We start from the raw sequence: 26,230 nt of genomic DNA, 5'->3' as shown, positions 1-26,230 counted from the left end.
TTTTTTTAATAGCGAGTGGACAGCTAAATGTCAGCATAGCTTCTTATAATTATGCATTAGAACAGTCTGGATTCTTAGGGTTTATTGTTATTACATATGCTAAAATCTGTCAAATATCTCATGACCCATTAATGGCTAGGAGAGTCCTATGTATTATCCCTGTTGAAAGCTCTGTGGTCATTGTCGTGGCTCAACTCGTTGATGCCCACGGTCCTCATTAAGACCCATTAGATTGAATTGACTTTTGTCTGTCATGTGACTTACATAGCTTCTGTCCGCTCTTTTGATCTTTAGGCTCATTTTACTGCATCTTTAGTACCTTAAAGTCAGCGGAGACACACAGCACCATTTGCGTGTCCACTGACTTGTGCTAGAAAGACATGTAATTTTAGACATACGCCACATTCTGTGATACAAGACGTTGGGAAACAGAGGATCCGAGCCCAGGAAATTTTCATTTCCTAGTCTCAGTAGTGGAGATATGAGAGGGAAGACTAATTTTGGTCTCTGTGGCCCACCATAAGAGGCTCCCCCTCCGCCACCCAGCATTGGCTACTCCTTGAAGCGGTAACTAAACCACCACCCATGCTACACCCAAGATGGGAAAGCAGAAACATCTCGCTTTCTGCCAGTCCCAAGGCAAAAGCAGGACTGCGATGTGTCTTTCGAATGAGAAAGATCTCCATGAATGGCATTAGATTTGAGCAAACCCCTTAAAGAGAAGAGTGCTTTGCAGTACTTTTGGTCTCCTTAAGAGATTTCCCTTCCGCAAGAGATGAGCAACCACCTTTTCTTTTAGAAAAGCCATGGATTTGAGATGTTTAAAATGCCATGGATTTGAGATGTTTAAAACAGAGTAAATGGTTCTAAAGCATCATCTTGTTAAAGGGATGAATATATAATTATAGAGAATGACAAACGAAATGTGTCTTGCTCTCTAGAGCCATGTGCTGATTGGCACCTGTAATTATTTATTTGCAACTAACAAGCTAAAAAACATGGCACAAGATCTGCACTGCAGTGGCAGAGCCCCGAGCTGGTTCTTGGCAGGACTGCGGAAAAGATGCAGTAACAGAGACTCAGGCTGCTGAATGCAGTCAGATCTGGGCTACCTGGCCTTTTGGGGAATAGGAGATATATTGAGGGGTCCAGGAAACCAAAGTCATGAGAAATCATTGTTCTGGGTAGAAAATGGGAGTAATGAGGGAGTTCCCACTGTGGCTCAGTGGAAACAAACCTGACTACTATCCATGAGGACGCAGGTTGGACCCCTGGCCTTGCTCAGTGGGTTAAAGATCTGCCGTTGCCATGAGCTGTGGTGTAGGTCACAAACCAGGCTCAGATCTGGTGTTGCTGTGGCTGTGGTGTAGGCCGGTGGCTACAGCTCCTATTTGACCCCTAGCCTGGGAACCTCCAGATGCTATATGCTACGGGTGCAGCCTTAAAAAGACAAAAAAACAAAACAAAACAAAAATACCCAAAAAACCAAAAAAAACAAAAAAAAGGAGTGAAACATTTCTTTATTTGATAAACATGGGTATATGGAAGGGGATTTGCCTTTTCCTGATGACTCTGGGTTACCTGCATGAACGTTAAATCACCCTACTGAGCTATAAATATTTCTTCTGAAGACCACTGAGGTGGAGAACGTTGCATAAGCCTTTCACCGAGTGTCTCCATCTTCAGGAATGTTCTAGTATGTTCTGCTTCTTTCTTCTCCCACTGAATTTCTGTTCTCCAGGGCTTAGTGCCATTTTAAGTTATGTCACTATTCCTACACCTCTGACATTTATCTTTCTCTCTCTGCCACCTTCTACCTATTTTCTTTTCCCACCCAACATTTTAAAGATTACAAAAGCTTTGAAATATATAAGAAAATGCTAAAAAGAGTAAAACAAGTACCAGTATATAAACTACACAGTGTTAACAAATGTTTCTTTTCTTTTCTTTTTTCTATATTCTTTGCTTTTTATTTCTCACTTAGGGCTCTGGTGGTCTTTGGTTTATACAGATATCCCCCAGCCCAAGAGAGCATTTTTTTTTTGGTTTCATTCTCGCCTTTTCTCATTTTCTTTTCTTTTTTTTTCTTTTTTTGGTGGGAGAAGCTTACATCATTTATGTTTACAACCTTTTTCAGTCATTCTAATGTAGATGCCTAAGCATTAGGTAAGTGGATTCGGTTTAATGTGATTATATTGGGAATTTAAGAGTAATCCGAGGCAGTTATAGAGAAATATAAGAACATCCCCAAGATATCAAGTGGATAAATGCCCTTTGGGACAAACTACCAAAGATTCTCATTTCTGGAAGCCTTGTTTTTTTGAGAATTATATCTCAGAAGCAGGAAGAGACAGTCTATAAAAGATACTATGTTCTTAAAGTTTTATCGCCTTGAAATTAATAATTCCACTCTAATGAATATCATGGTATTTCAGAACAATCTAAGCACTAAATAAATGAATAAGTAAATAAAGAAGCGGAAACTCTTTCTTATAGCAGAATGCCAATGAGCAAACGAAGAAATAGCGGAATTAGACAAAACCCATCATTTTCAACCATCACAATAATAATGGATTCAGGCAAGAGTCATGAACAAATACTAAAATGACTGGGTGAAAGGAAATAAGAGTTGCAAAGTGACTTGCCACAAATTACTTATTAACACTAGAAGGAAAAGTAGTAATTTCTCGATGAATACATTTGGAGCACAGCACTTAATATGAACACTGACAAGAGTCAGTATGGACCTTGCCATGAAGGGGACAAAGTGATATCATGTGCCTCCTGATAGGATGTCCTAAGGGGGACAGGGAGTCTCTCATGTTGTTCTCCTGCCCCAAACTGCATAGCCTCAATCTAATCATGAGAAAAACCAGAGGAACCCCAATTGAGAGATTTCTACAAAATAACTGATCAATACTTTGTAAAACCATCAAGGCTGTTAAGGTCAAAGAAAGGCTTAGAGTTCCCATCGTGGCGCAGCAGAAACGAAGCTGACTAGGAACCTTGAGGTTGCGGGTGCGATCCCTGGCCTTGCTCAGTGGGTTAAGGATCCAGAAGTTGCCATGAGCTGTGGTGTAGGTCGCAGACGCAGATTGGATCTGGCATTGCTGTGGCTGTGGTGTAGGCCAGCGGCTACAGCTCCGATTCGACCCCTAGCGTGGGAACCTCCATATGCCACAGGTGTGGCCCTAAAAAGACAAAAAGACAAAAAAAAAAAAAAAGGCTGAGAAAGACTCCAGATTTCAGGAGTGGATCCTGTCCTAGGGGAAAAAAAAAAAAAAAACCCAAAAAACTGGAATAAAAGACATTTGGGGGATAATAGGCAAAATTTGGATACAGACTTTAGATCAGATAATGGAAATGTATCAGTGTTAAATTTTCCTGCTTCAGTTAATTGTATAATGATTATATTAGAAAATGTCCTTCTTACTAGAAAATACACTGAAGTTATTTCAGGGCAAATGAGCATGGTTTTGGTAACTGACATTCACATAGTTTAGAAAAAAAGTTGGGGGAGGGGAGGATGACTGCAAACACTGAAGATAAAGTAAATGCAGTAAAATGGCAACAGGTGGTGAATCTGGGCGAAGGATATTGAAGAATTCTTTTACTACTGTTGCATTTTTAGAAATAAGGATGAAATGATTTCAAAATCAGAAGTGAATTTTTTTTCTTTTTTTTTTTTGCTTTTTAGGGCCACACCCACAGCACATGGAGGTTCCCAGGCTAGGGGTCCAATCAGAGCTACAACGGCTGGCCCACACCACAGCCACAGCAATGCCAGATCCGAGTTGCATCTGCGACCTACACCGCAGCTCACGGCAACGCCAGATCCTTAACCCACTAAGCGAGGCCAGGGATCGAACCTGCAACCTCATGGTTCCTAGTTGGGTTCGTTTCTGCTGTGCCACGACGGGAACTCCCCAAAAGCGAAAATTTGAGAAACACCATGGAATCCTTTTATCCTACATTAAGCTTGGGGATGAAGAGAAAGCCCATCCCGAATGAAAGAATTCAGGGGCAAAAGCCCCACACCATTAAGACGAAACATGCCCCAATTCTCACGTACCTGAACATACAGATACTCGAAAGCAACCGGATCTCTCCTTAAAAGGTCAATCGGATCCTTTGGGACGAAGCTAATGCGGAAGAGACATCTCATCTTGTGGGAGCTGGGCCGCTGTGTCACCTAGGAGAGCAGAGCAACCACGAGAACCCTTCAGGGCTGGCAGAAGCGGCTGAGGGGCAGCAGCAAAGGCAGCCTGCCCTGGCCCCTGAGGAAGGGGTTGAGGTTCTTTTAGCCTCTGTCATAGAATTATTCGTTCCCTCAACACGGCACGTACCTGTGACTTAGGTCATGTTCCCCCAAAGGAGGCCCTCAAATGAGGGTGTGACAAGGACCTGCTCGCGGGAAAGGCCGGTGAGGGAGTGGGAGAAGCAGAGTCGGACAGGAGAGGCGGCCAAACAAGGTGCCAGCTGAGGTCAGCCTGGCAGGGGCGGTGATGGCCAGGCCCAGGGAGACTCTGCTGGGAGTATGGCTAAGTCATTGGTTTCGGGCTGTCCTGGGGGATGTGAATTTCCAGGTGTGGGCAGGACGGGCGCCAGCAGGCTGTGGGCAGTCCTCTGAAGATCTGCAGATGCTGGCTATCGTAAATGACAACGGCACACTCAAGTGAGGGTGGGGGGAGGGGGCACAGAAGGGGACCCTGGGCAGAGCGCAAAAACTGGCCACTGCAGCTTATTACTGCGTAACGCTGCTATGGCTTTGCTCCTAAATTTGACTCCAGATTGACTGCAGCAGCGAGAGCATGACAATGTCGAGCTTGGGTGACATTCGATTGGAAAGCAGGAAGACAAATATCATACGACATCGCTTATATGCAGAATCTAAGAAATAATACAAATGAACCTATTTACAAAACAGAAACAGACTCACGGACACAGAAAACAAACTTAGGGTTACCAAAGGGGAAAGGCGGGGGGTAGGGAAAATTAGGAACTTGGGATTAGCTGATATACACACTACTATATATAAAATAGATGAACAACAAGGACCCGAGGCAAACTATTGCATTTGGAGTGGATAAGCAATGAGATAGATCCTGCGGTAGAGCACAGGGGACTCTATCGAGTCATTTGTGATGAAATATGATGGAGGATAATGTGAGAAAAAGAATATATATATGTATGTATGTATGACTGGGTCACTTTGCTGTACAGTAGGAATTGATAGAACACTGTAAATCAACTATAATGGAAAAAATAAAAATCTTAAAAGAACAGGAAAAAAAAAAAGGACCTACTGTATAGCACAGGGAACCATACTCTCTCTCTCTATATATATATTTTGTCTTTTTAGGGCTATGCCCACAGTATAAGGAGGTTCCCAGGCTAGGGGTCTAATCAGAGCCACAGCAATGCCAGATCCAAACTGCATCTCTGACGTACACCACAGCTCACGGCAACGCCAGGTCCTTAACCTACTGAGTGAGGCCAGGGATTGAACCCGCGTCCTCATGGTTCCTAGTCAGATTCGTTTCTGCTGAGCCATGATGGGAACTCCCATACTCAATATTTTATAATAATCTATAAGGGAAAAAGCTCGGAAAAGGAATATGTGTCTGTGTATGTAAATAAATATAAAACTCAATCACTTTGCTGTACGCCTGAAACTAACATATTGTAAATCAACTATACTTCAAGTAAAATCAATTAAAAAATAATTAAATTAAATTTTAAAAAAGAAAGCAAGAGGATAGAAATTTTGGCCTGTGCACTAAATGTTGAGTTCACAGGTTTCTAAACTACCCAAACTTCAGCTATCATTACACTGTTCAAAGGAGCTTAGGATATACCACAGGTTAAGGAATAAGGATCATTTCGATTGGTTTTCCTTTTCCCCAGCACAGTACGTGCCAAGTAATAAGTGTTCGTTTCTAAATTCTTTTTGTAACAAAGCAGAATCCATCAATGAAAAGTAGGTGCTTAACACACAGCTGAATGAACGAACGACACTGGACTTCAGGCAAGAAGGTAAAAGAAAAAAACAATAACAGCAAAATAACCAAAAAAAAAAAAAAAGAAAAGAAAAAAAGGTCAAAGCTCTTCAGTTTCCCTTAAAGAAGTCAGCACGATGAAACAAAAAGCATGAGGCATGAACCCACCCAGTTGTTGTGCTCATAGTTTTGCACACTTGGATGTACTTTTTAACGCACGTGCGCAGAGTTTTATGTACTTGTAACTGCTTTTATGCAGCAGGCCAATCTGGCAAAATAAAGATACTCCTAGTTTTATTGAGTTCCCGGTGTGAGTACATATATTCTGAGAGGTTACGTCCTAATATTGTTGAACACAATTTCAACGGGAAAACGCATCCTACTTGTAAAGGTACCCTGGGCATCCAGCAGTAGCGACGCTGAATCAGCTGTCTGGCTGTGGGCGGGAGTGCGAAGCTGGGTGACCTCTGGAGCCCGTGGGCTCGAGGCTGCCCATCGATGGTTGAGAGTAAGGCAGCCCGTGAAGAAGGAAGCGTGGGCCCCTAAGAGGCCTGTGGTGCTGGCGGGGCTGATGTTGCAGGTCGCAGAGTCATCACAGGGTGTTTCGCCAGAATGTCCGCTCTGATGCTAGAAAGTCAGGGATCAGCGTATCTCTGGCTCCGTTAATTACTGGCTAGAATCTGTCCTGACTTTTGCATAAGGCACTTTGAGTCTAGTTTTATTGTTAGTAAGTGAACACTAGTTTGGGGAAGGACACGGGAGTAATGCAAAAGCATGCTTTAGACTCATGAGAAACGGCAGTCCCATAAGAGTAAGGCTGTGAAACGAGCAAAAAGCCAATTTCTTGGAAACCTGAAGTAGTATATAAATAACACTATTATTTTCTAGACAGAAGTTTAGTGTCAAACTGCCAGAAATTCAGGTAAGATGCTTAAAATTCCTTGGGGGTTTTCATCACAGGTAAATGTTTTAAACTGATTTGTGTCCTCGGACCAATTTCTTACGCTTACTCCCGTTCTTAACCATGTCTATAAATATTTTATTGACCAAAATTGTCACATGTATTAAATTCAAGGGCATATAGCTGGTTCATTTCAGGATACTTAGACCTTCAATTTTCTAGAGCTAATACTTGAGTTTTAGCATTTTGCTCTTAGCTCTGATTAAAGACAAAACAAAGTGTCTTCGAGAAAGATAAGAGAAGAAGCAGTGTTCGAGGCTTTTGTTTCCTTGTAATGTTTTGAAAAGAAATTGAAAAATGAGACATCGATCTAGTGCAAACTATTGCATTTGCAATGGATAAGCAATGGGATTCTGCTGTAGAGCCCAAGGAACTCTATCTGATCACTTGTGATGGAACATGATGGCGGATAATGTGAAAAAAAAAGTGTGTATATATATGTATATATATAAAAACTAGGTTACTTTACTGTACAGAAGAAATTGACAGAACATTGTAAATCAACCACTATAAGAAAAGAGTTAAAAAAAAAAAGAAGAAAAAAGAGAAATCTGGGATGAAAAGTTATGGTTACCTAGCACCGAAGAGCCATTAAAAGAATCTCCGTCCAGCTAAATCAGCATGAAGCGTTCCCATAAAGGCCAGGTAGGGGACAGAAGTTCAGAGGGAAAGGAGAACTAGAAATATCAGCAAGGCGTTGGAAAATGGAAAAAAAAAAATGGGTGTGTATGGGTGGCTGGGTCACTTTGCTGTATGGCAGAAATTGAGGGAACACTGTAAATCAATTATTTAAATTAAATTTAAATTAAAAATTTAAATTAAAAAAAAAAAGAAAGTTGTGGGAAGTTTCATTAGACTCATAGTAACTGGCTGCCCACCCACTCCCCCAGGCATTTACCGCTATAGGCGGGAGGCTATTTACTGCAAACACCTGTGACCGTCTGAGGGCACCAGGAAAAGCTTCACAGGCAGGGGACAGCTGTCCTTGGCAGTAACCCACCCCCAATTACGGACAGGACGTGATCGGACAGAGCCCCAGACCCCTTGCCCCTTGGGGTGGGGCAGGGGGATGCCTCTGAGGCATGCTCTCCATTGGCTCCCAGGGTCCCCAGCAGGACTGAGCTCCAGCTGCCCACAGGGCAAACTGGCTTGATAACCCACTCTTAACTGGCCTCACCGTTTGTTTTCTCATTTCCCCTCCCGTTCCTGTCCTAGGATTTCCCAAATAAACCCCTGGCACCCAAATCCTTATCTTCAATTCGGCTTCTGGAGGAACTCAGAGCCAGTGGGACTCTGGATATGGGGGGAGAGGTTCCCCTATAACCAAGAATAAATGTCATCTGTTTCCAAGTGTGCTCTGGCACAGGTTAAAATAATAAACAATCATCAGCTGTGATTTAAGACATCAAAAGGTTGATTTGATCCTGATAAAAAGAACAGGTCAAGTGTAGACAGAAGGATGTAAGAGGACACAAATCATAACTGTGTAACGAATTCACTGCATCCAGCTGTACTGTATCTAGAGAGTCAGGGACATTTGTGGACCTGATGTGTGGCTTTTTTTCTTTTGGCTGTGCCCGCAGCATGTGGAAGTTCCCAGGCCAGGGATCGAACCTGCGCCACAGCCGTGGTCAGAGCTGCTGCAGTGACAATGCTGTATCCTTAACCTGCTGTGCCCCAAGGGAGCTCCCGGATAGGTAGCTTTTAATCATGTGACAAACAAGAAGCACTTGAGCATGACGATACTTTCTGCTACTCCATCCTCCCGGTGGGGACGGGGGCTCGACCCCCCGGCCTCTCCTCCTGGCGTGCCCTCATGCCCCCCTCTGCAATGAACAATCCTACATAAGAGGAACTTGTTGCAGCCCCTTATCCATCCAACAAAAACCCTGCTTGTGTGGAATCATAAGGGAAGTCAGGACACCATGCTGAATTCAGCAGCCCGCCCGTCTCCCCAGAGAACAATGGGAGTGGCATCTTGGTGACCCGTTGGGACACACTGGTGGGTGACATATTTACCGCAGCCAGGACTGGGTTGGGGGTGGGGGTAATTTCAGGCTTCCCAAAGGAGTCTCAAGTACACACCTGGAACTTAAAACAACAAAAGATGGCTTCGGCTTAACTTAAATAATCTCAAAAGACGTTTCTTTTTAATAACTGCTAGAGATCAAGGATCAAAACAGGTGAACAAGGCTAATTACCATAAGATAAAAGAAAATTCTGCAGAGTCATGCTCCCAATGAGCCGCTGCTGAGTCTCTGACAGTTCTGTCTGTGAGACCAACTGACAGTCTATGAAACAGTGACAAAAAGGGACACATCACCTTGAGACGCAACCCCTCCCCCATGAATGCCAGCCCTTCCTTCGGTGCTGCCCAGTGCAGCGGGGGTGGGCGGCATTTAAAGGACTCAAGGACAAGGGAGTTCTGGGCCCAGTGGCTTCTGCTCTCGTGGGCACCACCAGCGGGGGGGGGGGGGGGGGAGGGGGGGTATAGTTCACACACCTGAGTTAGGGTCTCCTGTTCATGAAGCAAGAGCAGCTTGGTTCCGGCCCCTTCCGTCCTCTGCTCCAGCATGAGGGAGAAGTGTTCGATGCCTTTTATGGAGAGCTTCTCTTGAAGGGTTAAGATGACGTCCTTCCAGGGGAAACATTGACAAGATGCAATCAAAACCAAGGCAGCCCATTTTAATGTTTTAATTTTTTTTTTTTTTTTTGCTTTTTAGGGCTGCACCCATGGCATATGGAAATTTCCAGGCTAGGTGTCGAAGCTGCCGAGTTGCAGCTGCCGGCCTCCACCACAGGCACAGCAACATGGGACCCGAGCTGCGTCTTGACCTACACCACAGCTCACGGCAACACGAGATCCTTAACCCACTGAACCAGGCTAGGGATCGAATCCGCATCCTTAGGGATATGAGTCGGATTCCTTTCTGCTGAGCCATGACAGGAACACCCAAGGTAACCCATTTTCAGATTCCACATATAAATGAACCTACATATAAAAATAGAAATAGACCCACAGACATAGAAAACAAGCTTAGGGTTACCCAAGGGGAAAGGAGGCAGGGAGGGATAAATTAGGAGTTTGGGATTAATAGATACACATTATAGATAAAATAAACAACAGGACCTACTCTATAGCACAGGGAACTCTACTCGACATTTTGTAATAATCTATAAGGGAAAAGAGGATATACACACACAATATTCAATAACTGATTCACTTTGCTGTACACCTGAAACGAACACAACTCTGCAAACCAACTACACTTTGATAAAAAAAACAAGAAATCAAGGAAGCCCTCTTCTGTGGTGCTCGCCATGACTGAAAAGTGCAGCACAAATAGGCTTCGTATCTTTTTTTTGGTCTTTTTTTAGGGCCACACCCAAAGCAGAGAGAGGTTCCCAGGCTAGGGGTTGAATCGGAGCTGTCGCTGGCGGCCTACGCCAGAGCCACAGCAAGGCGGGATCCAAACCACGTCTGCAACCTACACCACAGCTCACAGCAACGCAGAGCCTTTACCCACCGAGCAAGGCCAGGGATCGAATCTGTGTCCTCAGGGATGGTAGATTTGTTTCTGCTGAGCCACGATGGGAACTCCAGGCTTCCTATCTTTACATTTTATACCTTTGACTGATTCTAAAGCTGATGCTCCAAAGACCCTCAAGATAATAGACATGAGGCTCTCCTTGCCCTTTCCTTGGTCTTCCCACCACTCCAAATCTTTATGGGGCTCAGAAACAGAGAGGCGGCCAGGTGCATTGCTGAAGGAGCACCTTCCCTACCACCCAAGGTCTCAGGAAGACTCTCAGTGGACGGTGTGGTGTCGTCAGCTCAGTTCCCTCCCTGCTAAATGGGGTGGCACTTAAACCACCTCTGAAAGGGGTCAACCCCAGGGCTCGGCAAAATACTGCCTGCATGCCAAATCCAGTTCACTGCCTGTTTCTGTCCATAAAGTTTTACTAGAATACAGTCCTGCTCATCTGTTTCTGGGCTGTCTATGGCTGCTTGCATGCTTTGCGTGGGCAGACTGGAACTTGGTTGCAAGGGAAATGGTGTGGCCTGGGAAGCCTACAACATTTGTTATCTGGCCCTTTATGGAAAAAGCTTGCCGACCTCCAGCCTGCACCTCTGTAAGAGCATGTGGAAGGGGTGAGGAATGTAGGCTCTGGAAATAGTCTTTTTTTTTTTTTTAAAGGATTTTTACCTTTTTCCATTATCGTGGGTTTACAGTGTTCTGTCAATTTTCTACTGTACAGAGAAAAGACCCAGTCACACATACATACACACACATTCTCTTTCTCACATGATCCTCCATCATGTTCCATCACAAGTGACTAGATAGGGTTCCTTGTGCCGTACAGCGGGATCTCAGTGCTGATCCCCTCCAAATGCAATCGTTTGCATCTACTAACCCCGGCCTCCCAGTCCATCCCACTCCCTCCCTCTCCCCCTTGGCAACCACACGTCTGTTCTCCAAGGCCACAATGGAAACAGTCTGGGTTTTCACTCTCGCTCTATTTGGTATTAGCTGGCAGCTTGGGGCCAATAACTTCACTTCTAGGTATCTCTCGACTGAGGATAATAATAATAGCTCCCTCAGAATAGACATCAGGACTAAATGGGCTCATACAGAGTCAGCATTTCTTACAGTACTGCTTGGCACAGAGGTAGGGTGCCATACCGGTAAAAGAAATGTTCAATATTCGGTGGGGAAGTCATTCGGGCTTATACATGAGTTAACTTGAATTTTATGCTAACTCAAATAGCCTGTTTGTGGCCTATCAAACATACACTGTACATCTGCTCTGATTATTACAGAAAAGGGCATTGTCCAGAAGTTTAGAATGCCCATGTTAAAAATAAAGATGAAATGTCTCTCTTCTTGGGTCACTGACGGTGGCCCTCCTTTGATGATAAGACTCCCTTCCCAGGTGCTAAGGCCATGCCAACTCGCCGTGTATGTGTGGAACGTTTTTTTTTTTTGCTTTGAAACCTTGAAGGAATATATCCCTGGCTTGTTTGATGTTCTTTGTTCTGACAAGATATAAAACTGTGCTGAAAACCACGCTTCTCAGTTTCTCAGAGTAATCTCAGAAGCTGGCTTCTGGGCTCTAGTCCTCAGTTTGGATCAAATAAAACTCTTTCCTATTCTTATTATTGAGTGTTTATTAATTATTTTGACAATAACAATATACATATATTAGCTTTTAAAAAAATCTCTGGGGAAGGTAGAATGAGCAAGCTTTACAGGATTAAATATTTATGATCAGAAAGGTGTTCTATACACAAGTAGAACTGTACTGCAATGCAAACAGATGTCCTCAACCATTACTTTTTTCATGTATTTGAAAACTAGTAAATGATCTCTCTTCAAAGATAATTAATACTCAGATGCTAAAAATACCATAGAGCAGTAGTTTTCAACACAGGGAAATTTTGCCCCACAGCAACATTTGGCAATTTCTAGAGAAGTTTGTCGTTGTCACAGTGGGGTGGGGGATATAAGCGGCATCCAGGGATGCTGCCAAGCATCGTATAACACATAGGACAGCCCTCACAACAAGGAATTTTTTTTTTTTTTGTCTTTTTGCCATTTCTTGGGCCACTGCCACAGCATATGGAGGCTCCCAGGCTAGGGACCTAAGCAGAGCTGTAGCCACCGACCTACACCAGAGCCACAGCAATGTGGGATCCGAGCTGCGTCTGCGACCTACACCACAGCTCACGGCAATGCCGGATCCTTAACCCACTGAGCAAGGCCAGGGATTGAACCTGCAACCTCATGGTTCCTAGTCGGATTCGTTAACTACTGAGCCATGACAGGAACTCCATAACAAGGAATTTTTTGGTCCAACTATCAACAATGTCAAGAGGAAACCCTGCCATAAATACAAGTTTTGTTTTTGTTTTTTTGATCTTTCTGAGGTTTGACTCTTCTCTGTGGATCTTTTCCAATTTCTTCTGGCCCCTTTAAAACAAAGATCTCCATACCTACCCACCACCAAAAACATCATTTAACAGAAATTCTGGAGTTCCCATCATGGCTGAGTGGAAACGAATTTGACTGGCATCCATGAGGATGCAGGTTCAATCCCTGGCCTCGCTCAGTGGGTTAAGGATCTGGCGTTGCTATGAGCTGCGGTGTAGTCACAGACGTGGCTCAGATCCTGTGTTGCTGTGGCTGTGGTGTAGACTGGCAGCTACAGCTCTGACTCAACCCCTAGCTTGGGAACCTCCATATGCCACAAGTGCGGCCCTAAAAAAAATAAAAAATTAAAAAAAAAAAAGAACAGAAATTCCTTGACTATATCGAACTTCAGAAAAAAAACCAAAAAACTCTCTGTTTCATAATTTTTGCTCAAGGCCCAGAAAAGAGAAAAAAAAAACAACCCAGCCTTTGTATGGCAACACATACTTTATAAAACATTCCTCTGAATCACCAGGGAGGACACAAGATAGCAACAGTTTCTCCCTAATGCAACTCCGTAAGCAAAAATTTGGGCAATTTTTATTAAACGGTGCCATATTCCTTTCATACTTTGACTGTTTCCACTTTATGCTTCCCAGCCTGCATCTACTGTGATAATAAGGCTGTGAGGCACAAGATAACATAACTTTAATTTGATGTGACCTCTCTACACTGCTCCCCATCTTCACATTGTCATCCGCCCTCCTCAGGGAAATCAAACTTAGTCTGGTGTGGGTTCCTATACTAAAGAGGCCAGAGGGAATTAACAACTGGGCTCTCTTTGAAATTTAGATTTAGTTCTGTTGGGATATGCATTCACATCTTTACCTACATCTTCAGATGGGTAAGGGGTCTGATGGCAAGGAACTTTTCTGACCAGTTGGGATCACAGAACAGGCCACAATGCCAGAGGGAATTGGAATAATGTAGCTCTGTGGGTTAGGCCGGGGGTCTTCAAACTGCATCCTGGCACTTTTGTTTCAAATCTGACCACGGCCATGCATTTATATGTTATCCGTGTAGTAAAAGCTTAGTCTTGGCCAAAGAGAGGTTAGCCTCTTTACTCTTGGCCCTTGGGAGGTAACCTCTAAGCCCTTGGAGGGTCCAGCCTCATAGGAGTGTCTTTGTTGAACAGGGGGCCTTGGACTACACTGGATAGTTTATGCTAATGATGGGATTTGCGGTGGGGACATCAGGCCATGGGTATCAGCTCACTTCAGGCAGGGCAGGATAATAAAGTCAGCCATGCAGGTGGTCAGCTGTGTTTAAGTGGCCAAGCCCTAATAAGATACCAAGGCTCAGGCAAGCTTCCCCAGTTGGCAGTACTTGGTGCATATTGTCACACATTGATGCTGTGAGAAATAAGCACTGTTGGCACAACTCCACTGGGGGATGATGGCTGGGAGCTCCCTGCCTGCTTTCTGCCACCCTGAGCACTTTTCTCCCTTCTGGATTTTAATCTACAGCCTTCTGCTGTAATAAACTATAACTGTGAGTATACCAATTTGTTCTGTAGGTCCTTCGAGTGAATTCTTAAAGCTGAGGGTGGTCTTGAGGACCTCCTGAATCCATCTGTCTGGATGCTGTCATGATACAACAGGAGAGTAGCTGTAACAGAGAGCAAATGGCCCACAAAGCCTAAAATATTGACTCTCCAGCCCTTTCCAGGAAAAAGTTTGCCAGCCCCTAGGTTACCTGATCAATAATTAGAGTAACATCTCACCATAAATTAATTGATTTTGAGTAGGGATAAAGGAAGAGGATTGTTTCAGTCATCGCCACTTAAAATGAGCAGTCTTGTACAAAGGAAGTTAATATTTCATCTAGAATGATTTAAGGATGATTTAAATGCTCCATCATCAATCTAATATTGTCTGCTCTATTACCTGCTAAATCACTACCTATTTAAAGCAATTCAGAACAAGCTGCTTGCAGTATCATGGCAATAAGAATGCACAGTGAGTGGGCGTCGGTAGAAATGCTTCCACTCATAAGGTCTATGCTGATTAATGAAAAAAAACCTGAGAATTAGGGGTTGACTATTGAGACACATTTTTAATACAAAGGTGATGGTCTCTTGATATATTATTATACAGATCATCACCAGGTACTTTTTTTTTTTAAGCCTCGGTAAAATCTTTTTTTATTGTGCCATTTGAAGAAAGCCTATTTTAGCCTGATGGAATGCTAGGGAGCAATCAATTTCTGAACACACTTTTGTCCAATAAAAAAGAGAATATGCACTTTTTCCCCAGGAAGGAAACGTGGGGAGAAAGAACTCATAGGCTTTGTTATAATCCCCATTAGGGAGAACTCACCTGTGGCTCTGAATAATAGGATGGCTTTGTGATGCTTCCTTTCCACCCTTTCTCCTAAGAGCATGCCTCATTCTTGCCTTTTTATGCATTATTTCCATGAAATTGGTTAGAGCAATTAAAAGTAAATCTCATTTTACATTCCTCTATCCCTTGTTTTTGCTGGACACCAAAGTAGCAGATATTCAATTAACAGCTAACATCTTCATTGTCTTGGTGGCTGACATGGCTGAGAAATCATGCTAGTTTTGGGGAGGGTGCCAAGCCTTCTTGGTGACAGTCACGCTATTTTAATTAATCTGCAGTTGCATTAAAATGACTAGTCCTAGCATTTTATGACTGATAGCATATTATATTGTTTTGCAACACACACACACACACACAGAGCAGAACCTTGATAGTTTAAACTTTATGTTTGGGTATGTTCACACATGACCTTATTTGCAAATGACCAAAAAGAATGTCATAAATAAAGTGATAGTTCTGAATGAAGGAAGGTGTGGATACATAAGACTCACAGTGGGACCCTTATGCTATATCTGGCAGTGTCCAGGGACAGAGCTTAGCAGGGGCTCTTACCTTTATGGAGGTGCTGCAGTCAAAGCGAAATGATTTGGTCTGTCCATTTTCCAGGTAGACCTTCAGGACATTTGGCATAAAAAGAAGTGAATTGTCCTTAACCGTTTCCTAGTGAACAGAAAAAGAGGAGGGAGTGTAAGTCAGTCCAATCAGAATGCTGCTCTTCTGAAGCAGCACATACATGCAAATTATTCTAATTGAAACATAAAAAAAGAATCAAACTTTCTAGGGCCAACTGAAGTATCCCTACAGTGATATTTGAGTTCACTTGTTCATAGTAATATTCTTCTTTACTGGCTACAAATAATTCAGTTGATTCAAATAAAAAGATCTTTTCCTTAAAAAATTCCCAACAAACAAAAGTCCAGGACCAGATGGCTTCACAGGCTAATTCTATCAAACATTTAGAGAAGAGCTAACACCTATCCTTCTGAAACTATTGCAAAAAATTGCAGAGGAAGGGATACTCCCAAACTCATTCTATGAGGCCACCATCACCCTGATACTAAAACCAGACAAAGATACCACAAAAAAAGAAAACTACAGGCCAATATCACTGATGAACATCGATGCAAAAATCCTCAACAAAATACCAGCAAACCGCATCCAACAATACATTAAAAGGATTATACATCATGATCAAGTGGGATTTATCCCAGGGATGCAAGGGTTCTTCAATATCTGCAAATCAATCAGTGTGATATACCACATTAACAAAATGAAGAATAAAAACCATATGATCCTCTCAATGGACACGGAAAAAGCCTTTGACAAAATCCAACACCCATTTCTGATCAAAACCCTTCAGAAAGTGGGCATAACGGGAACCTACCTCAACATGATAAAGGCCATATATGACAAACCCACAGCAAACATCATTCTCAATGGTGAAAAGCTGAAAGAATTCCCACTGAGATCAGGAACGAGACAAGGATGTCTGCTCTCGCTACTACTCTTCAACATAGTTCTGAAAGTCCTAGCCACAGCCATCAGAGAAGTAAAGGAAATAAAAGGAATCCAAATTGGAAAGGAAGAAGTAAAACTATCCCTATTTGCAGATGACATGATACTGAGAGAGTCCTAAAGACTTTACCAGAAAACTGTTAGAGCTCATCCACGAATTTGGCAAAGTCGCAGAATACAAAATTAATACGCAGAAACCGAGGGCATTTCTATACACTAACAATGAAAGAGCAGAAACAGAAATTAGGGAGGCAATCCCATTTACCATCGCATCCAAAAGAATAAAACACCTAGGAGTAAACCTACCTAAAGAGACAAAAGACCTGTACTCCGAAAACTATAAGCCGCTGATGAAAGAAAGCAAAGATGACACAAACAGATGGAAAGACATACTGTGCTCTTGGATTGGAAGAGTCAATATTATCAAAATGACTATACTACCCAGGGCAATCTACAGATTCAATACAATCCCTATCAAATTACCAAGGACATTTTTCACAGAACTCGAACAAAATATTTTAAAGTTTGTTTGGAAGCACAAAAGACCCAGAATAGCGTGAAAAAGAAAAATCCTGAAAAAGAAAAATGGAGCTGGAGGAATCAGGCTCCTGGACTTCAGACTATACTACAAAGCAACAGTCGTCAAAACTGCATGGTACTGGCACAAAGAAATATAGATCAGTGGAACAGGATAGAAAGGCCAGAATTCAACCCACGCACCTACAGCCAACTCATCTATGACAAAGGAGGCAAGAATATACAATGGAGAAAAGACAGCTTGTTCAATAAGTGGTGCTGGGAAAACTGGACAGCCACATGGAAAAGAATGAAATTAGAACACTCCCTAATACCACACACAAAAATAAACTCCAAATGGATGAAAGACCTAGATATAAGACCAGACAGTATAAAACACTTAGAGGAAAACATGGGCCAAACACTCTCTGACAGAAACCACAGCAACGTCTTCTCAGATCCACCTCTTAGAGTATTGACAATAAAAACAAAAATAAACACTTGGGACCTAATCAAACTTCAAAGTTTCTGCACAGCAAAGGAAACCCTAAACAACACAAAAAGACAACCCACAGAATGGGAGAAAATCTTTGCAAGTGAATCAACGGACAAGGGATTCATCTCCAACATTTATAAACAACTTTTGCAGCTCCATACCAAAAAACCAAACAACCCCACCAAAAAACAGGCAGAAGATCTCAACAGACAGTTCTCCAAAGAAGACATCCAGATGGCCAAAAAACACATGAAAAGATGTTCAGCATCACTCATTATTAGTGAAATGCAAATCAAAACCACGATGAGGTACCACCTTACACCAGCCAGAATGGCCATCATCCAAGTCTACAAACAATAAGTGCTGGAGAAGGCGTGGAGAAAAAGGAACCCTAGTACACTGCTGGTGGGAATGTAAATTGGTGCAACCATTGTGGAAAATAGTATGGAGATGCCTCAGAAAACTAAACATAGAACTACCATTGGATCCAGCAATCCCACTCCTGAGCATCTATCCAGAGAAAACCACGACTCGCAAAGACACATGGACTCCGATGTTCATTGCAGCACTATTTGCAATAGCCAAGACATGGAAACGACCTAAATGTCCATCGACAGAGGAGTGGATCCAGAAGATGTGGTACATATACACAATGGAATATGACTCAGCCATCAAAAAGAATGAAAGACCAGCATTTTTAGCAACATGGATGGACCTAGAAACTATCATGCTAAGCGAAGTCAGCCATACAATGAGACACCAACATCCAATGCTTTCACTGACATGTGGAATCTGAAAAAAGGACAGACTGAACTTCTTTGCACAATAGATGCTGACTCACAGACATTGAAAAACTTATGGTCTCTGGAGGAGACAGTTTGGGGGGTGGGGGGATGCGCTTGGGCTGTGGGATGGAAATCCTGAAATCAGATTGTTATGATCATTATACAACTACAGATGTGATAAATTCATTTGAGCAATAAAAAAAAATAAAGTTAAAGAAAGAAAAACCAATTCAAAAGAGACAGAAAAAAAAAAAGATCTTTTCCTATCAGAAAATCAATCAGATGAGGGTTTCTTTAAAAAATCAAGTTTTCCACTAGAAAATACAATTATAGAAACAATTCCTTTGTAGTTAAACCTCAAAACCTGACTTTAGCAGAGCATTGGGTCTCGAGCAGAACAAGGACCAGCAATGATGATCTTTCCTGTGACACCCGTTGGTAGGAGTCACGACAGCGAACTACAAGCATTAATAAGCTTCAAGTTTAGAGTAATTTTGCGAAATAATCTTTACCCCATTTAGAGATGTTCCTTGAATGCAAAGAGGACATAAAAGGAACGGGGTCAGTGTTAGAAGAAGAAAATCTGAAGTCTCTAACGAACAGGTCATAACTAAAAAATAAGTCAAAAAAGTAAATAAAAGACATGTATTCTCTTTAACTGGAAGTAGGGAGAGATGAAAGGGGGAGTAAAAACACATGGTGGGTGAGTTCCACAGAGCCTTGGGGTGAAATGTGCTCCTCAGGCATAGTTGGTCAGGAAGTCCCAGGGGTCGGGGAGGGAGGTCGGCAGTCATGAAAGCATAAGTGCCTTGTTTTACAGACGAGGAGACTGAAGACAAGATGGCCAGAGATATGCTAACGTCCTACAGTTGCTCCATGAGTTCAGTCGCTAAGGGTGTCCATAACAGCCTCTCACCCCGTGTTTCTATCTCTGACTCGCCTCCTCTCCTCTCTACTCCTGTGGGCTTCATCCAGAACTTTCCTGCTACCCAATTCACTGAGTTAGTGTGGCTCCAAGTCCAGAAGGAAGGCCACATAATGACTCAGAAGAGCAAAAGGAGGCTAGAAAGGAAGCTGGTTATGAAGGCTGAGGGCAGACACGGATCCCCACCACGCGCAGGCCTGTGGGAAGGCCACAGGGGATGAACAATCCCCAGAGCCGTTCCTGTAGACCAACTGCCTCGAAGGAGCCCGGCTACACCCACGGACAAAGTGCAACTGCCACAGCAGCTTCTGGAATCCTCTTCTCTCTGAGGATGCATAAACAGAGAGCCTAATCTCACACTGAGAAACTTGAGAGAAGATAAGGCAAGTTTCTATGACCTTCTGTGTTACAGTCATTCCCTGTGGAACTGAGCCTTAACCCGGGACGGCCTTGTTCTGAGGTGACAATTATGGTCACCCCCACCCAAAGTGACAGGGCTTCACTGAGGGGAGTGTAAACAGGCCATGGTGTGCAAGGGGCCAGAGGGGAGGAGGTGGGAAATGGCTGTTGGGAGGACGAGGCCTCAGATGAAATGCGGGACCGGGCAGCAGAGTGACAGCCTTAGGCCCCTCCCACATGCATCGCGATAGTGTGACAGACTGGTCAGCTGAGCCCCTGGACGCCAAGTGGGGCCAATGTAGATCGGTAAGTTTGGCTGGAAGACCCTTGGACCATGAATCCTTTGCCAGGGATATGCAGGCCTCGATTTTCAAATTCCGATCCAGGACCACCTTCAGGGGAGAGTCTGGGATGCAGATAGCAAATATGTCATGGATGAGATTTTGTCCCTGAAGAGTTTGTTTAAACAACAAAACCTCGACCACAAAAGCTGGCCTTTCCAAGGTCCAAAAAATAAGAGCGCTCTAGATGACAGCTTTCTAAAAGCTAAAAACGCTGGGCGATATTTGGGGGGAAAATTGGAAGTAAGCATCCTATTGATGTTTGCATTACTCATTTTGATGATCACTTGTGTGCCTGAGTAATCACGATTTCTATCAAGACCTATTGATGGAGGTCTGGGCCGTATTTCTTCACTCCTGGTGGCACATAGGAAACTTCTCCATCACTTGAACTTCCTTCCATTTTGATCAGTTGAAAGAATAGAGAGACATTTGATTGCGGATAAGGAAAAACTTAGGGGAAATCCTTCTCGAAATAGAGAAAGGGCTGTCCTGTGGAAGAATGCTTAGTCAGCAGAACGGGGAGACCTAGGGGAACGTTTCAAAGAGGCACATTCTACTCGATATGAGGCAGTGCAGTGACCTCAAGTCAAATGAACTCCTTTGCACAGCAACGAGGTCTCTAACCCTGGGAGCCCTCAAGGAAACGCCGGACTGCTATGCACTCTGGGTGTGTAAGAGGGGACACGGCGGGCCCGACCTGCTGAGCTCTCGGGCCCTTCACAATTCCGAGATTCGACACCCCTGGGAAATGCAACAGCTGCTTCTGAAGCCATCGTTCCAGCGGGGCGACTGCTTCTGCTTCCTGCAAAGCCCCGACCTCAGGGCCTCTCTGCAAGTCACCAGCAGGTGACTGTGAACTCACCGACACTTGGCCATTGATGATGACCTCCTCAGAGAATCGCACTTTGACTGGATTGGACTTTAACCTTGCCTTTTTCGCAGCACTGATGAATGCTGACTTGGGAGACTAGGGAGAGGAAAAAGAAAACATTTGGTCTGATTATTGGTAATATAAGGCCAATTGTGTCAGAGCGGTTTTACGTCTTTATCCTCCCAGGTATGTAATAGTTTTGCTAAAAAGGCCCAATTCAAGGCCAAAATACAAATTATGGATGCAACCGAAAGCCTGTCAGGCTCATCAAGTGCTAAGTTTGATTTAGTCACCAGACCAACCAAAACTATAAACAGCATGTCCCATGTTCTTCCTGAGCACATTTCCAAGGATCTTTAAAGATAACTGTGAAAGTACACGAACTCTACTTTCAATACGCAGCTTTGAGTACCATGTGGATGGGGGGGTGAGAGCCAACTTTCACGTGGCGTTTATGACAATTAGCTCATTAATTATCCATTTTATGATGCAAAGGAACTTATTTACGAAACAGAAATGGACTCGCGGGCACAGAAAACAAACTCATGGTTACCAAAGGGGAGGGAGAAATTAGGAGTTTAGGGTTAACATATACACATTACTATATATCAAATAGATAAGCAACAAGAACCTACGGTACAGCACAGGGACCTGTGCTCAATATTTTGTAATAACCTATAAGGGAAAGGGATCTGAAAAAGACCTACTTACCTACCTATAACTGAATCACTTTGCTGTACACCCGAAACTAACAGAAAGTTGTACATCATCTATACTTCAACAAACAAGCACAGGTATACTTTAAAAAGTATCCCATTACTTTCCTTCAAACAATTATCTATTTTAACAAGGTGGGAAAGAGTCACTGATGGGTCTGAAATAATTCATAATCCCCTTGTTGTTCACATGAAGGGCATACAGGCACACGAGCAGGCCAGCGCACACACACACACACACTACGTGGCTGAAATGTGAAATGAAAGTTTCAGCCTCCTGTTGGTAACCTGTGATCCTATGCTCTTACTGGGCAGGGAAGAGAGGAGACCTCCACTTGGAACTGAAAGTCAGGAGTTCTCATCGTGGCTCAGTGGTTAACAAATCTGACTAGGAACCGTGAGGTTGCGGGTTCGAGCCTTGACCTCACTCAGTGGGTTAAGGATCCGGCGTTGCCGTGAGCTGTGGCATAGGTCGCAGACACAGCTCGGATCTGGCGTTGCTGTGGCTGGGGTGTAGGCTGGCAGTTGAAGCTCCGATTAGACCCCTAGCCTGGGAACCTCCATATGCTGCAGGTGTGGCCCTAAAAAGAAAAAGAAAAAAAAAAAGAACTGAAAGTCAACTTCATGTTCTGCCTCATCTTTTGGATCGTTTGTACTGTCTTTCATTGGAAAGAGGGCAGAGGGATTCAGTTTGTCTCCCTCAGAAATGGAAAAGTGCAGCGAGAAAACCTGCTTGGAGGGGGCTGTGATCTTGGTAAACTGACTTCATCTGAAAAGCAGCGTCCCTGCACAATTTTAACAAAGCCTGAGGGGAAGGCATCATAGCTGTCAACCATGTTGCAGGCACCATCTGTTTATTTTGAAAAAGAACTGCCTTCTCTAGTGAACCAAATACAGAGGTAAGTATTTTGCTTCAATCATAAAATTGCTATTTTATAGATCAAAATGGTCAGATACTGGAACTTGCACATGGTTCAAGCTCACATTTGCATACTATACAGTTCTAAGAGCTTGAAGCCATTGTGTAAATAATTCTAGTAATCGACTCTGGAGTCAACACAGAGACTCAACCTCCTGTGTATATTGAATGCATTAATCTCAAAAGCCAATTAAGATGTTCCATACTTTTGTTCAAGTAAAATGCAGGAAAAAAAAAAAAAAGGACTCCCATCTTTGTCAAATACAAGTATACAAAAGATCAATTAAAACACAATGTGATGGAATGGATAAATAAAATGTAGTCTATTCACACAGTGAGATACTATTTCGCTACAAAAGGGATACATTCCTGATACAAAGCTACAGTATGGATGGACCTCAAAAATATTACGTTAAGTGAAAGAAACCAGACACAAAAGGCTGTGTGTGATTTGATGACACTAAATGAAATGTCCAGAATAGGAAAACCCACAGAGACAGTAAGCAGATGAGTGGGTGCTAGGGGTTGGGGGAGGGGAGTGGGGAGTGACTGTTGAATGGGTAAGGGGTTTCCTTTTGATGTGATGAAAAAGTTCTGGAACTTAGCAGTGGCAACGGTTGCACAAGATTGTGAATGTACTTAACGCCACAGGATCGAACACTTAAAAAGAGTTAAAATGGCAGATTTATGTTATGTGGACTTTCCTATAATAAAACAAAATCACTGTTGGAAAAACATGATAAAACACGGAGGTGCGTATTCCTGGCTCGAGTTCTCCCTTAATACTGAGAAAATCATTCTGTGATTTCAAAAGCTCCCCTCCGCACCTGACCCACCTTGTGGATGGATGGTTTGGCTTCCAGAGTTTCGATTCCTTCATTTACGCAAGATGTTTTAAGAGAACGGCTGCCCTTTAAAAGCAAAACAAAACGCCCCCCCACCCAACTCCACATGGCTGCTCCTCAACAGGAGCTCTTTGTACAGGTTCAATGTGACCTTTAAAAGTCCGACTGCAGAGCCAAAGTGATGCAGCAGTGGCGTTCTCTTCGGTATCGGCATCACTGTAATTATAGGCCAAGCTTAGTCACGACGGATGAACAAATCGTACCGTAGTGAGTTCATTTGCCTTTGATTCGCCATTTTTTAGCTGAAGGGAAAACATTATTCTCCCATAATGATTTTAAGCAGGGGATATTTACATTGGCACAAGGCGTTTAGCGCAAGTGAAGCGCCTGTAATAAAGCTACCCAGAACAGGCGCTGCTAATTAGATGAGATATTTGAGCAGAAACACCCTACTTCCCCAGCATTGTTGGGGAATGAAGTATTTCACACATGTTCACTGTGCCAGATCCTGAGGTTTATTCCTCTGTGCGTGTGAATTTTTAAATGGAGTATTTAACTGTATTTTTCTAAAATGTTCTGCATAATTCCTTGCCTTAATGAAGAGTATATTTAACAGAATTTTGGTTTTTTAATGCATCTCATTTGGTGCATAATTTTAGAATGTGGTGACGTTCCCATGGAAGAACGTAGGGTTATCAGCCCCTAACGTAAGTGGCCCCATAGAACGGAAGTGGGCATGCTTGGGATGCTTGTCTCTTCTGTCGGTAGCTATTGCATGGTCACCTCTTACAGCCTCATTCCTGTACCTAGATAAACCTGGCCATCTAGGAAAACCAGAAAGGAAACTAGAGAGCCAGGGTAGTTAAGTAATATTTTATACATATTTTGAAGTCAACAGCCTTGGGGTAAAAGTAACAATTTTGTGGTTGTTCTGGATTTGTGACTATTTCATAGAATGGACACATATTTTAAAAATCACCTCTGTCTTTTTAGGGCCTCACCCACAGCATACGGAGGTTCCCAGGCTAAGGGTCCAATTGGAGCTGTAACTGCTGGCCTATGCCACAGCCACAGCCAAGCAGGATCCAAGCTGTGTCTGAGACCTACACCACAGCTCACGGCAACGCCGGATCCTTAACCCACTGAGCGAGGCCAGAGATCGAACCTGTGTCCTCATGGATGCTAGTCAGGTTCGTTAACCAGTGAGCCATGATGGGAACTCCTAAAAATTACTTTTGATAATAAACACATGAGCTCTTCAAGTCTGAAAGTTACTGGATGAGAATCCATAAAGTAATGGCTCTTTCTACTGGCTTGAATTACTTCTGGTACATGGAGTATGTAAATTAGTCACAACTGCAGTTTTGACTCCATCTCTCTTTGTGGCTCAAAAAATACACACTGCACACCACCCCAAAACTCGATGAATTAATTCTTGGCAACCTGCAGACCAGTAGGTGCTCATCGCAAGGACTTCATATCCTGTGGTGAAAGTGACAAGTCATTATGATTTAGAAGACTCAGATTTCCCTGCTGTGATGTAATTTTAAGATGCAAAGGCCTCTAATCAACCCTTGCGCCTCTTCTCAAATTTGCTATTGCTGAGGTGGCCGTGACAGAGGGCTGACATGCTCCTGATGCTTTGAGAGGTTCTTAAAAGTAATGAGAACGTAGCTTGAAAAAAATGACATAACTAAGATAAATTTCTGCAAGTGAAGTGTACAGTCTTGAACTTGCCATCCCCGGAGCTCCCAGGAAGCACGGGGAGGTGAGCAGGGAAGGGAGACAGGGAGGGTAAGGAAGCCAACGAAGCGGTCCATGTTGAGTCAGGCACCACTGCGAGCCACTGGCGTCTAACCCTGCTGGGACCTCTGGGAAACAAGGCAGGCTGCGTGCCTCAGAGCTATACTGACTGACGAGAGAGGGAGCTGGGCTATTTATCCGCCAGCCCCCGGCCATCCGTGATGAATTGGCTGCCCTTCTGGGAGTGATAATTCCTAACGAGGTGCCCCCTTCTGGCCTGCTCCCTGAGCATGCTCCTGCAGCCAGAAATAGCCCACAGGTAAAGAAAACACACTGGTGCTCTCAGGTGGAAATTGGGCTGGCAAGCTCAGCATGTCACATGCCAAGGGGATGTGTTCTGGGTTCTGATAGCATCTACTACACTGATGCTTCCATGAGGAGGTGTGTAGCTTCCTCTGTGGAACACAGTGGAAGGTGGACAGGAAGTGAGGGGCAGGCAAGCAGGTCTCGGCTCCTTGGCCTCGAAGAAACCTGAGGGAGGGTGAATTGCGGTACCTCAGGGACGTCAGAACGGAGAGAGACTGAGCCCAAGTCCCACTGAGTTGGGGTTGTGTGAGGGGAACTTATAGAGACCCTCCCTTCCTCCTTCTCTCTCTCTTTCTTTCTTTGTCTTTTTAGGGCCACACCTGCGGCATATGGAGGTTCCCAGGCTAGGGGTCAAATCAGAGCTATAGCTGCTGGGCTACACCACAGCCACAGCAATGCAAGATCTGAGCCGTGTCTGTGACCTACACCCCAGCTCATGGCAACGCCGGATCCTTACCCCACTGAGCGAGGCCAGGGATCGAATCTGCATCCTCATGGATGCTAGTCAGATTTGTT

The 26,230-nt window shown here is 43.7% G+C and overlaps 1 protein-coding gene across 2 annotated transcripts in view; it reads right to left on the bottom strand.

Annotated features, from left to right (window-relative positions):
* FRMPD4 (FERM and PDZ domain containing 4) overlaps positions 1–26,230 on the bottom strand; it is a 198,334-nt gene that overhangs the window by 22,757 nt on the left and 149,347 nt on the right. For both annotated transcript variants that reach the window (XM_047764466.1, XM_047764467.1), the window contains exons 5-8: positions 21,117–21,221; positions 15,827–15,934; positions 9,464–9,595; positions 4,073–4,192 (exon numbers count right to left, since the gene is read on the bottom strand). In XM_047764466.1, the coding sequence (XP_047620422.1) occupies positions 4,073–4,192; positions 9,464–9,595; positions 15,827–15,934; positions 21,117–21,221 (465 nt within the window). The remainder of the gene's footprint in view (positions 1–4,072; positions 4,193–9,463; positions 9,596–15,826; positions 15,935–21,116; positions 21,222–26,230) is intronic.

This window comes from Phacochoerus africanus, chromosome X (assembly GCF_016906955.1).
Source record: "Phacochoerus africanus isolate WHEZ1 chromosome X, ROS_Pafr_v1, whole genome shotgun sequence".
Classification (NCBI taxonomy): domain Eukaryota; kingdom Metazoa; phylum Chordata; class Mammalia; order Artiodactyla; family Suidae; genus Phacochoerus; species Phacochoerus africanus.
Note: the sequence above shows the minus strand (reverse complement) of the source record. Positions and strands in the feature narration are given on the sequence as shown.